The sequence below is a fragment of the Oncorhynchus tshawytscha genome, linkage group LG16, assembly GCF_018296145.1.
Source record: "Oncorhynchus tshawytscha isolate Ot180627B linkage group LG16, Otsh_v2.0, whole genome shotgun sequence".
Classification (NCBI taxonomy): Eukaryota; Metazoa; Chordata; class Actinopteri; order Salmoniformes; family Salmonidae; genus Oncorhynchus; species Oncorhynchus tshawytscha.
In genome coordinates, this window is record NC_056444.1 from 39185768 (window position 1) to 39198961 (window position 13194).

General features: G+C 43.6%; 1 protein-coding gene across 1 annotated transcript in view; it reads left to right on the forward strand.

The window, feature by feature from the left end:
- Positions 1-563: 563 nt before the first annotated feature.
- Positions 564-13194, forward strand: part of LOC112215148 (disks large-associated protein 1) — a 120431-nt gene continuing 107800 nt past the window's right edge. Inside the window, exons 1-2 of the mRNA XM_042299147.1 lie at positions 564-1642; positions 7625-7842. Coding sequence (XP_042155081.1) covers positions 611-1642; positions 7625-7842 — 1250 coding nt within the window. The 5' untranslated portion in view covers positions 564-610. The remainder of the gene's footprint in view (positions 1643-7624; positions 7843-13194) is intronic.

Consider the following 13194-nt stretch of genomic DNA (forward strand, 5'->3'; position numbering starts at 1 on the left):
TCTAAAACAAGCTTTCCCTTTTAGGTGATAATGAATTAGATGATATGGATAGGGAGGACCTGATCCTAGATCAGCACTTCTACCCTGAGACATTTTGTGAGGTTAGGTGACTATTCCTGACTGTTTATTGGAGCTTGCTCCCTCTCTTTCTTCTTAGCGGAAATAAACCCTTAAACAGTATTCAATTCTTTCAAACTCAACCCCCGGGTTTCTCCCCCATCTCTTTTTCTCTCATGTAATCAAATTCACTAGAGCAAACATAAATGTCGGAAGACAAGCTTGTGGAGCAATCGGAAAGTCTTGAAATGCATGCCAAATAAACTGACTGCTATTATTTAGATAACCTTGAAGGACAGAAGAAAGAGTTGAATAGGCCTACCTGTGTCAACATCACTGTCTGTTCTCGTCTGCTTAGGGGTGCCAAAAGCCATTCTAATCAGCTTTAGACAATGCCTATGCGTGCATAAGTAATTATCTCCCTCTCTCTTCTCTCCCTCTCTCTCTACGTCTCTCTGTTTGTCTCTCTGTTTGTCTGTTCTGGGTTTGTGTGTCCACAGAGCTTATTTAGCGTCAGTAGCAGTTAGATGCGTCTGTCCCCTCGTCCGTGACGATGACGATGAAGGGCTTGTCGAGTAGCCGGAGACACCATCACATGGTGACCTGTGACCCCTCCTATGACTCCATGACCCTGGGGTGCCAAGCCCGGTCCTACCCGCTGAACCCGGGCAATGCCCACCCGGCGGATCACCCTTACTATGCCCAGCGAAGCTCCTTCCAGTCTGAGTGCGGGCCCTACTCTGACCCGGCTAGCAGCACCTTCCCCCGAAGACACTACAGCTCCCACCATGAACTGAAGGATGAGTGTGCTGTGGTGCCTTACACCGGAGGCCAGGGGGTAGGCGTTAAAAACAACCGCATCCCCCCCAACCTTCTGGAGCAGTTTGAACGGCAGGCTCCGGCGCCCCATGACGGCTACCACACACTGCAGTACAAGTGCACAGCGGTGGCGCACCAGCGCAGCGACAGTCCTGGGAGGATCCGGCATCTTGTCCACTCGGTCCAAAAGCTCTTCACCAAGTCCCAATCCCTGGAAGGCCCATCCGGGGATAGGATGAACGGGGGCAAGGCCAGCTCTGACGACCCGCCCTCCCACTCGGGCACCCTGAAGCACAGCAGCAAGCGCAGCAAGAGCAAAGACCGCAGCAGGTCGGAGCCCAAGATGCGCTCAGCCATCTCAGGCTACTGGAGCTCGGACGACACCCTGGACCGCGAGGTGTGCCTGTACCACCACCACAGCCCCATCCCGGGAGGCATGCCCTCGGGGGTGATGACTATGGGCCGCCACCCAGGCAAGTCCCAGTCACAGTACTTCATGGAGCAGTACAACACCATCAGCGCCCACTCGCTGAAGACGTCACGAAGCAACAACGACGTCAAGTGTTCTACATGCGCCGGGTTGCCGGGACTGGGCACGGGGATGGACGGGACTGGCCAACTGCTGAAGAAGAGCTCGTGGTCATCAACGCTGACGGTCAGTAGGGCCAGGGAAGTCTACCAGAAAGCATCGGTCAACCTGGACAAAGCCCCGGTCAAGGCTGATACCTGCCAGCGGGGGGGGCGCCAGATCTGTCAATTCCTCCAGGTATGACAACAACCCTTCTTCACCTCCAAACCTCCATCTTCACACCTCCATCCCATGTCCTACCAGAGATTCATATGCCTGTGTGGAGACACCTGGCCCACTGCATGTCCACTGTCCCTTGAGGCAGAGAGAGAAGGGTAGAGGAGGGGCAGACGTACTCTCTATCTCTATCCATGTCCACGCAGACTGATATCCGGAGGCCCCTCAATGTCCACTGTCCCTTATGGCAGAGAGAGAGGAGGAGACAAGGAGCAGACTTACTTTCTCTCTCTATCGGCCACTCTTAGGGGACATGTAAGACGTCCTAATAAGTGTTGAATGTGAGACAAATCAAATGTGAGACAAATATTTATTGCAGATCTTAATAAAGCAGGTGCAGCAAAATGCTTTTGTTCCTAGCTCCAGTAGGTCAGTAAATGTCTAATAGTACAATACTAATACACAAATAATCCCAAGAAAAAAATATATAAACAGAGATGACAGTTTTTAACAATCTTTTACACACTAAAAGTGGTACTTGAGGCACACTCAGTGAAACCATTAACTCATGTACCTCATCTTCAGACCAAGTCTGCAAAACTGCCAGCCCATTATCTGCTTTACACTCAGTTTGCAATTGTAAAACTTTTGCTAAACACTAAACACAGTTCTCTACATTAGACACATCTTTCAAAATGAACAGGTCTTGTGTTTCGCTTGGAAAACACTGCCATTCCAAATGCCACACGCATTTACCAAGTACTTATACCCAGTGCTCACGTGTGAAAACAAATATCTTCACTTAGACATCAGAGCTTGAGCAGTATAAATAAGCTTCAGGTTGGCTTTCTTGGTTTGGACAACAATGGAGGCCAATTTTGGAGAGAGAGATAGAGGAAGAGGAATGAGAGTAAGAGGTGGAGGAGGAAGAGGACAAAGACGATGAGGAAGACAAGGACAAGCCTATTGGTTTATCTTCTACTGTATTTGTTTTGTCTGTTACTGTTCATCCCGTGATCTGGATGAAAATACAATTCTTGAGAAAGAAACCATTTTATTTTCCCTCCCTTTCATGTTTGTTTAGAGTGTAAATGTACACTGAATATGCATAAATATTGTATATATTTGTGCACATACATGTACGTGTGAGTGCTATGACAAACTGCTGTGGACTCCACTGCACACTGAACAAGCAAAAGACACATGCGTGTATAAGAGCCAATCATTTGATAGATTGTGTGTAGAGTTTTGATGCAAAAACACCATTTTGAGAAGAGTTATAATAGTTTTGAATGAAGTGTTTGGTTTTTCAAGAGATGTGTGACGTTTTGCATGTTGTGTGTGTGTGTTTTGGCGTTTTGTGTGTAGAGTCTAGAGAAAAGGAGCCATAGTTTCAGAAATCATGTGTAAGCAATTGTCAAAAACTGTGAGGCATATCAAAACGAGCAATGTCAGAGTCCAGGATATACAGTGCATTCGGAAAGTATTCAGACCCCATTACGTTTTCCAGATTTTGTTACATTACAGCCTTATTCTAAATTGGATGAAAGAAAAAAAATCCTTGTCAATCTACACACAACACCCCATAATGACAAAGCAAAAATGATTCAAAATCAAAACAGTAATATTTTATTTACGTAAGTATTCATAATCTTTGCTATGAGTCTCGAAATTGTGCTCAGGTGCATCCTGTTTCCATTAATCATCCTTGAGAAGTTTCTACAACTTGATTGAACTCCACCTGTGGTAAATTCCAAAGAAGTTTGTGACCACCAAGAGTCTTCCACGGCTGGCCGCCTGGCAATACTGAGAAATCGTGGGAGAAGGGCCTTGGTCAGGAATGTGACCAAGAACTCAATGGTCACTCTGACAGAGCTCCAGAGTTCCTCTGTGGAGTTTGGTGTACCTTCCCGAAGGACAACCATCTCTGCAGCACTCCACCAATCAGGCCATTATGGTAGACTGACCAGAAGGAAGCCACTGCTCAGTAAAAGGCACATGACAGCACGCTTGAAGTTTGCCAAAAGGCACCTAAAGATTCTCAGACCATGAGAAACAAGATTCTCTGGTATGATTGAACTATTGGCCTGAATGCCAAGCGTCACGTCTGGAGGAAACCTGGCACCATCCCTACGGTGAAGCATGGTGGTGGCAGTATCATGCAGTGGGGATGTTTTTCAGCGGCAGGGACTGGGAGACTAGTCAGGATCGAGGGAAAGATGAACAGAGCAAAGAGATCAGTGATGAAAACCTGCTCTCAGACTGGGGTGAAGGTTCACCTTCCAAAAGGACCACGACCCTAAGCACACAGCCAAGACAATGCAGGAGTGGCTTCAGGACAAGTCTCTGAATGTCCTTGAGTGGCCCAGCCAGAGCCCGGACATGAACCCTATCGATCATCTCTGGAGAGACCTGAAAATAGCTGAGCAGCGACGCTCCCCAACCAAATTGACAGAGTTTGAGAGGATCTGCAGTGAAGAATGGGAGAAACTGCCCAAATACAGGTGTGCCAAGCTTATAGTGTCATACCCATGAAGACTCAAGGCTGTAATCGCTGACAACGGTGCTTCAACAAAATACTGATTAAAGGGTCTGAATACTTATGTAAATGTGATATTTCAGGTTTTTTTATATGCATTATCTGTGACGAGAATACAGTATGCACATATAAAGTGAGTAAATCAGTGAGATCAAAATTGCATTTCATCAGAATAATGTTGCAGGAATGCTAATCCTATCTGTTCCTAACTACAGAAACTATTTCAGAACAATAAACATTGTTCATTTTATTACATTTGTGTCAAATGTGAGACGTCCTCAGTTGTGTCAAACGTGAGACGTCTTCATGTGTCAAACGTGAGACGTCATCTTCCTCACTTGTTAACATCATTCATCCTATTCCATATCGTCCCTGGTTGTGGACCCCATTCCATTTGTCTCCGGTCCTTTAAATTGTTACGTGTCTGTGTGTTTGTAATGTCTTGTGACAGCTGATTTGGTTCTGGCTCCCGAGTGGCGCAGTGGTCTCAGGCACTCCATCGCAGTGCTAGAGGAGTCACTACAGACCCTGATTCGATCTTGGGCTGTATCACAACCGGTCGTGATCGGGAATCCCATAAGGCGGCGCACAATTGGCCCAGCGCCGTCCGGGTTAGGCCGTCATTGTAAAATAATTATTTGTTCATAACTGACTTGCCTAGTTAAATAAAGGTTAATCAAAAAAATGAATTAGTGTGTTTGTGCTTGTAGATTTCCATGTATAATGATTACTTGTGGAATCATTACTTATGTATACCTAGTAGATTAGCATTTAAACTGATCTTACAGTTACTGCATGCAGTATATTTACTTGGAAATCAGCATTATCCCATGCATACACAGTACCTGTAGCCTCTCTTACACAGTAGCTGCCATATTCACATAATGGTGTGTCTTAAATTTCACCTTATTCTCTATATAGTGCACTATTCTTGACTCGATACTTATGGGAATCAGGTGCCATTTGGAACACGAGCATAGTGTGAAAGAGCTGGAGCGTTAGAAGGGCTCCTGACGTGAGATGAGAGAGGGAAAAACAGAACTATTGAAAAGAGGAGAAAAGCCACATATCCCCGAACCTGGTGGCTCCACTGTTCTCTCTCTGTTTGTTTGGGTGAAGATGGAAGAGGAAGTGATTCAACTTGGTTACATCCCCCTCATCTGACTTGGTGAACTGCAAACCGAAGCCCGGGGGGAGAGAAAGAAAGAGAGGGACTGAGAGATAGCAGGAGAATGGGGATTGAGCGAGAGAGAGCAAGTTAGGAAGAATGTAAATGTAAACATATGTTAATGTAAACATGCTGTATGTCTCCCGTGCCAATAAAGCCCATTAAATTGAAATTGTATTGAAAGGGAGAGAGGAGAGACGGACTGAGAGGGAAAGAGAGTGAAAGTGAGAGAGAGACTGGGGGAGAGAGAAAGTAAGAGGGACTAAGAGAGAGATCTTTGCAGCCACGTAGAAACATTCCTCCTGTCCCAACCTGAAAAGAGCTGCGTTCCTCTTTCTTTTACAGAGAACAAAAAAATGGGTCACTGTCAAAAGAGGAGGACATGATACTTTTAGCCGGGGAAAAAGAAGCCAAACTTCTTTCAATTTGGAGGAGTGATGTGTTGTTTTATTCCCGTGCTGGGATGTAAATCTTGTTTTCTGCCCCTCGCCATTCACTCACACTTCCTGTTGTTCCCGTTCACACAAACACACACACGTATGCACGCACCAATCTGGACTCATAGTAACATAGTAAATATAAATCCGGGGCACTCAAGTATTAGGATTTGTTACGTTTCGTATGGTATGTATTAATTTGTGGATGTCCATCATCCATCTTGTATGATACGTTACGAATTACAATTCATATGATATGTTACAAATTGGCAACAACAAAAAAATTTTTTTTATTTAACTAGGCAAGTCAGTTAAGAACAAATTCTTATTTACAATCACAGCCAAACCTGGCCGTCGCTGGGCCAATTGTGCACTGCCATATGGGACTCCAATCATAGCCGGATGTGATGCAGCCTGTATTCAAACCAGGGACTGCAGGGATGCCTCCTGCCTTGAGATGCAGTGCCAAAGACCCCTGTGCCACTTGGGAGCCCAAGTCTGATATGTTAAGAATTCCAATTTGCTGTGACTAACATTAGGTAGGTGGCTAATGCTAACATTAGCTAGGCTACTTATAGGGGTTTAGGTTATGGTTAGGAATTAGGTTAATGTTAGGGCAAGGGTTAGCTAACCTGCTAAGTAGCTGCAAAGTAGATAACTAGCTAAAGTTATCCGTGAAGAGATTTGAATACGCAACCTTTGGGTTGCTAGACATTTGCATTATACGGTGGCCCATCCACCCCTACCAACCACTCTACTTTCATTTTTTGCCTTCAGTAATCTTCTGTCATATGTAACCATAGGAAACGTTTACATATCACACTAATTTGAGTGTCCCGGATTGACGTTTACTATGTTACATCTAGTCTATGAGACCAGGCTGCGCACACACACACACACACACACACACACACACACACACACACACACTGACTCTCAGCCAGCCAAACACCTCCTAATGTGTCTCGGCTTTATTTGGCAGGGTGTTCTTTTAGGTTCTGTTTTAGTTTCTGTTACAGATGATGAGAGACGTTGGTGTAACACTGGCGTCATTCAAGTCCTCAACAGACCCTAGATGTTCTCTGCCTTCGCAGTTTTTTGCTTCTGTGCCCCTGACGTCAAGGACGAGTTGTCTCCCTAGCTACCGGCCTGTTGAGCGATTCTCCTACCTTTGATTATTCAGACTCTTTGTGGCCATCCCAAATGGCACCCTATTCCATAGTGCACTACTTTGAGACGAGCGCATTATGGGCCTTGGTCGATAGTAGTGCACTATAGAGCGAATATGGTGCAGTTTGGGATGCATATCTCTCTGTATGTCTCCTCTCTCCCTTTCACCTCCGTGTTTCACCTCCCCTAAAAGCCACTCATATTGGAGACCAGCGCAGTGTTGGGGTGGAACAAAAACTCCTTTGTTTTTCTCTCTCTCTTTCTTGTGGCAGCGGAGAGAGGGAGATGGCTTCTTTGCTTGCCTCTTTTTTTTTTTTTTACACGTTCATTAGTGTGTGAAAAGCTCAACACAACCACTGCACAGACAGACAGGGTTGGAGAATTCAGAAGTTTCAGACCAAACAATTCACTCCTCAGTTTGATATGCGTCACTTGGAGGGAGCAGCACAACGGAGGGCCTCTCGTCTCTACACCCTGATGGTATGGTTCTAATGCACCATATTCAGGTGAACATTAGCACTTAGTGGTGTGGCTTTAGCAGCTTGGTGTATATAGAGCCTTGTTTGGATGGTGACCTGAGGCTGGGCAAGCGGTCAGCCAGGGGTCAGAGAGCGGTCATAGTGTCTAGTCGGTTGTTTCATCGCTCTGACATAAGTTACCGCCCTGTTCTCACGGTCTCCGCCCCACAGGTACCCCAGGACGAGTGGAGTAGGGGGTTCTTGTCCGTGGGGAAAGACGAGGAGATCCCATGCAGGCGTATGCGCAGTGGCAGCTACATCAAGGCCATGGCGGAGGAAGACAGCGGCGACTCAGACTGCAGCCCGAAGCCCTCGCCCAAGGTGCAGGCACGCCGGGCGAGCTATCTGAAGGCCACACAGCCATCGCTCACCGAGATGACCACCCTCAAGTGAGTAGATATGTAGACTGAAAGATGATTCTGTACATTCAACAATAAAACACAGTAGAATGCACAGTAAAATACCTTAAATGCGTTTTACAGAATTAATTATGGTGCATTGTGGGGTAATGTTGTGGATGTGGAAAGAGCCTCTGGCTCATTAACATCTTTTAAGGTGTGCCTTGTAAAAGGCTCCGTTTGTCGCACCCCTAAGTGAGAATGTTGCACCCCCACAGAAAACACTACACTCAATTTTGTGAATTCTACAAACCTTGTCCTGAAAATCTATAGTAATTTACTGGACATTTGATTCCAGTAAATTACTGTAATTCAGAATACAGTGTCATAATACATTTTTGGCACACTAAACAAGCATTATTGGGTGTATATTTGGGCATTGGAATCATTAACATATTTTTAGGTGTGTCAGGCGTGTGCGTACTTGAGGTGAAGTCAGGTGCAGGAGAGCAGAGAATTGTGAAGAGGTACACACTTTATTACGGCAGGAGAGATATACAGAGTCAAAAACCTCCTCCAGCCAACAAGGCAAAGTGTATAGCGCGCACAATAGTCACGCAACACAAATGTTTAACAATACAAATAATCTTAGTGAAAATACATGGAAAATAACAAACGCTTAGCCTAGTGTGTACAACACTTAACACACAAATAATTTCACACAAAGACATGAGGGGGAACAGAGGAATAAATACATGTAGTGTGATTGGGGAATGTAAACCAGGTGTGAATGGAACAAGACAAAACAAATGGATAATAGAAAAATGGAGCGGCCATGGCTAGAAAGTCGGTGACGCCGAACGCAAGGAGGGGGGCCGACTTCGGCGGAAGTCGTGACAAGGTGTGTCTTATAAGAGGCTAAATTTGTTACACCTGTTAGTGAAAATGCTATACAAATTTCCCTGATATGTGGTAGTGGCTCCCGGATAATTACATTTACAGTGCCTTCGGAGAGTATTCAGATCCCTTGACTTTTTCCACATTTTGTTACCTTGCAGCCTTATTCGAAAATGAACAACTAAAAAAATCCTCAGAAATCGACAAACAATACCCTATAATGACAAAAGCAAAAAGCAAAAACAGTTTTTAGATTTTTTGCAAATTTATTGAAAAATTACAATAGAAATACCTTATTTACACAAGTATTCAGACCCTTTGCTATAAAACTCGAAATTGAGCTCAGGTGCATCCTGTTTCCATTGATCATCCTTGAGATTTTTCTATAACTTGATTGGAGTCCACATGTGGTAAATTGAAGTGATTGGACATGTCTACATAAGATCCCACAGTTTACAGTGCATGTCAGAGCTTAAACGAAGTCATGAGGTCGAAGGAATTGTCCGTAGAGATCTGAGACAGGATTGTAAAAAGGCACAGTGGGGAAGGGTACCAAAAAATATCTGCAGCATTGAAGGTCCTCAAGAACACAGTGGCCTCCTTCATTCTTAAATGGAAGAAGTTTGGAACCACCAATACTTTTTCTAGAGCTGGCCGCCTGGCCAAACTGAGCAATCGGGGGAAAAGGGCCTTGGTCAGGGAGGTGACCAAGAACCCAACGACCAGTCTGAAAGAGCTCTAGAATTCCTCTGTGGCCAGACGGAAGCCACTCCTCAGTAAAATGCACATGACAGCTCGCTTGCAATTTGCCAAAAGGCACATAAAAATTCTCAGACCATTAGAAACAAGATTCTCTGGTCTGATGAAACCAAGATTGAACTCTTTGACTTGAATGACAAGCGTCACTTCTAGAGGAAACCTGGCACCATCCCTATGGTGAAGCATGGTGGTGGCAGCATCATGCTGTGGGGATGTATTTCAGTGGCAGGGACTGGAAGACTAGTCAGGATCGAGGGAAAGATGAAGAGGGCAAAGTACAGAAAGATCCTTGATGAAAACCTGCTCCAGAGAGCTCAGGACCTCAAACTGGGGTGAAGGTTCACCTTCCAACAGGACAACGGCCCTAAGCACACAGCCAAGACAGTGCAGGAGTGGCTTCGGGACAAGTTTCTGAATGTCCTTGAGTGGCCCAGTCAGAGCCCGGACTTGAACCCGATTGAACATCTCTGGAGAGACTTGTCAGAGCTTGAGAGGATCTGCAGAGAAGAATGGGAGAAACTCCTGAATACAGGTGTGCCAAGCTTGTAGCATCATACTTTTTATTTTTTTATTTTACCTTTATTTAACTAGGCAAGTCAGTTAATAACAAATTCTTATTTTCAATGACGGCCTAGGAACAGTGGGTTAACTGCCTGTTCAAGGGCAGAACGACAGATTTGTACCTTGTCAGCTCGGGGGTTTGAACTTGCAACCTTCCGGTTACTAGTCCAACGCTCTAACCTACTAGGCTACCCTGCCGCCAAGGCTGTAATCGCTGCCAAAAGTGCTTCAACAAAATACTGAGTAAAGGGTCTGAATACTTCTGTAAATGTGATATTTCAGTTTTAAATTTTTTATAAATTAGCACAAAAAAACGAATTCTGTTTTTGCTTTGTCATTATGGGGTACTGTGTGTAGATTGATGAGCAGACAAACAACAATTTAATCCATTTTAGAATAAGGCTGTAACCTAACAAAATTTCTAAAAAGTCAAGGGGTCTAAATACTTTCCGAAGGCACTCTCACATAGGTGACAGATCAGAGTGGCAAGCAAGTCTCAAACCTTTAATGGTCGAGTGGCTAGCCATTATCCTTTTTATTTGATTTATTTCACCTTTATTTAACCAGGTAGGCCAGTTGAGAACAAGTTTTCATTTACAACTGCGACCTGGCCAAGATAAAGCAAAGCAGTGCGACAAAAACAACAACACATGGGATAAACAAACGTACAGTCAATAACACAATAGAAAAATCTGTATACTGTACAGTATGTGGAAATGAAGTAATGAGGTAAGGCAATAAATAGGCCAATAGTGGCAAAGTAATTACAATTTAGAAATTTACACTGGAGTAATATATGTGCAGATGAGGATGTGCAAGTGGAAATACTGGTGTGCAAAACAGCAGAAAAACAAAAACAAATATGGGTTTGAGGTAGGTAGTTGGATGGGCTATTTACAGATGGCTGTGTACGGCTGCAACGATCGGTGAGGTGCTCTGACAAGCTGACGCTTAAAGTTAGTGAGGGAGATACGTGTCCAACTTCAGTGATTTTTGCAATTCGTTCCAGTCATTGGCAGCAGAGAACTAGAAGGAAAGGAGGCCAAAGCAGGCCACTGGATGACCAGTGAATTAAACCTGCTGGAGCGCGTGCTACGAGTGGTTGTTGCTATGGTGACCAGTGAGCAGAGATAAGGCGTACCTTTACCTAGCAAAGACTTATAGATGACCTGGAGCCACGAATATGTAGTGATGACCAGCCAACGAGAGCATTCAGGTCGAAGTGGTGGGTAGTATATGGGGCTTTGGTTACAAAACGGACCGCACTGTGATAGACTACATCCAATTTGTAGAGTGTTGGAGGCTATTTCGTAAATGACATCGCCGAAGTCAAGGATTGGTAGGATAGTCAGTTTATTGAGGGTATATTTGGCAGTATGAGTGAAGGAGGCTTTGTTGCGAAATAGGAAAATCTGTAGTCACAGTTAGTTTAGAAGCCTTTGTTAAGACCTAAAGTGCAACTGATATAAAACACCACATTTCAGTTTGTATGCTGTAATACATAATTACATATTCATTATTAGCAATTGATGAATATTTCAATACAATTTAACAATTGCATTGCTGTTTCGGTGTATTTAAATGCTTAATGCAGCATACTGTAAATTATGGTGTATTGTAGTGATGGGGAAACTTTCCAGACAATTGTATCAAATAAATGGTTTACTTACTCAAGGCTTTGATCAACACATTGCACACTAGTGGCACCTGCTGGTCAAAGGAATGTAGATCAGAAACATTATTATAGATGACGTCCCACACGCTATAGCGCGTGTACAGAGTAGCCTTTTTGCGTTCTATCAAAACCAATATTATATCAATCAGGTGGTTGTTCGACGAAACAAGACTTCAGACATCTATGTCCATTTGATCTGTTTTGTTGTGTGATTATGGCCAGTTTGTAAGCTTTTATTTAGGCCTCCATAAGTGCAAGTCATATAAAACACCAAGTATTCATTGATATGCTGTAATATACAGTACAATTGCCTAGCAGCCAACCTGCTTGCGCCAATCCCTTGTCATTACAGTAAATTATTGTTAAAATGACTTTCTCACAGTTTGTTAGTTACTTTTACAATATCGTACTGTGTTTTATTGCTTTGACATTATAGCAATTTACAGGACACTTTCATCAAGTTACTATGAATTTCTCAGTAATGCATTGGCACTATCCAGAGATGGTCAGACATATCATAAGATATCTTGCTGTAATTACAATAATTGTTGAAGACCAGTTTGTCCTTAACTAGAACAACATTTTCAGTAATGGTTAGCGAATCTTTTTTACTTGCTATGACAGTGATTTGTGTTTTTTTATACCTTGGTTTATAAACTGTAAGTTGCCAACTACAAGAGGGCCCACTAGATGACAAATGTAAATGTGAAAATGAAAACTTGCAAAGAACACTGGGTAATATGTTACTGGGTAATTACAATAATATGCTGTAATTGTAATTTGTACTGTAAATTCGATCACAGTAAAATATTTGCTACTGTGGAATGAATTACAGTAACTTACTGGCCAAGTGCTGCCAGTAAGTTACTGTAAATTTGACAGCAAATGTTTTATAGTGTACCAGGGAAATAGCGTTGTGTGTGTGTACGTGTGTGTACATGTGTACATTTGTTTGCGTGTGAACATGCATATGCGTGTTTACAGTCCATGCAAATGCATTCATGGCTGTGTATCTGTTTACATTATTGTACATTGTACATTAAGTTTACATTATTTCCAATGACACAGCATGTTTTTGTTTTGTTTTTTCGTGCGCGTGTGGTAGGGGAGATGATGGGTGGATACTTTGTGGTTGGAGCAGGTTATTCAAAGCGGTTGCCTCATACAGCATAGTGCCTACGTCCTAAGTGGCACATTCCCTAGTGCAGTACTTTTGACCAGAGCCCTATGGGCACTAAATATGGAATAGGGTGTCATTTGGGACACAACCAGTATATGGAATATGTTTGTTAGTATCCATGACCCTCACTGACCTGAGCTCTAATTCCATGGTTCATGTTTATGCTCAGTATGCATATGAATTTGTATGGTTGGATTCTTCTTCTTCATGGAAAGCAATATGATTGAAATGACAGCTTTACAGATTCAGACCCTCCTATGTCTGATAGTCTGTCAGGCAGGGATTGACTGGGACCAGAAATCAGCCTTTTTTCCCCCATCAAAGACCCCCA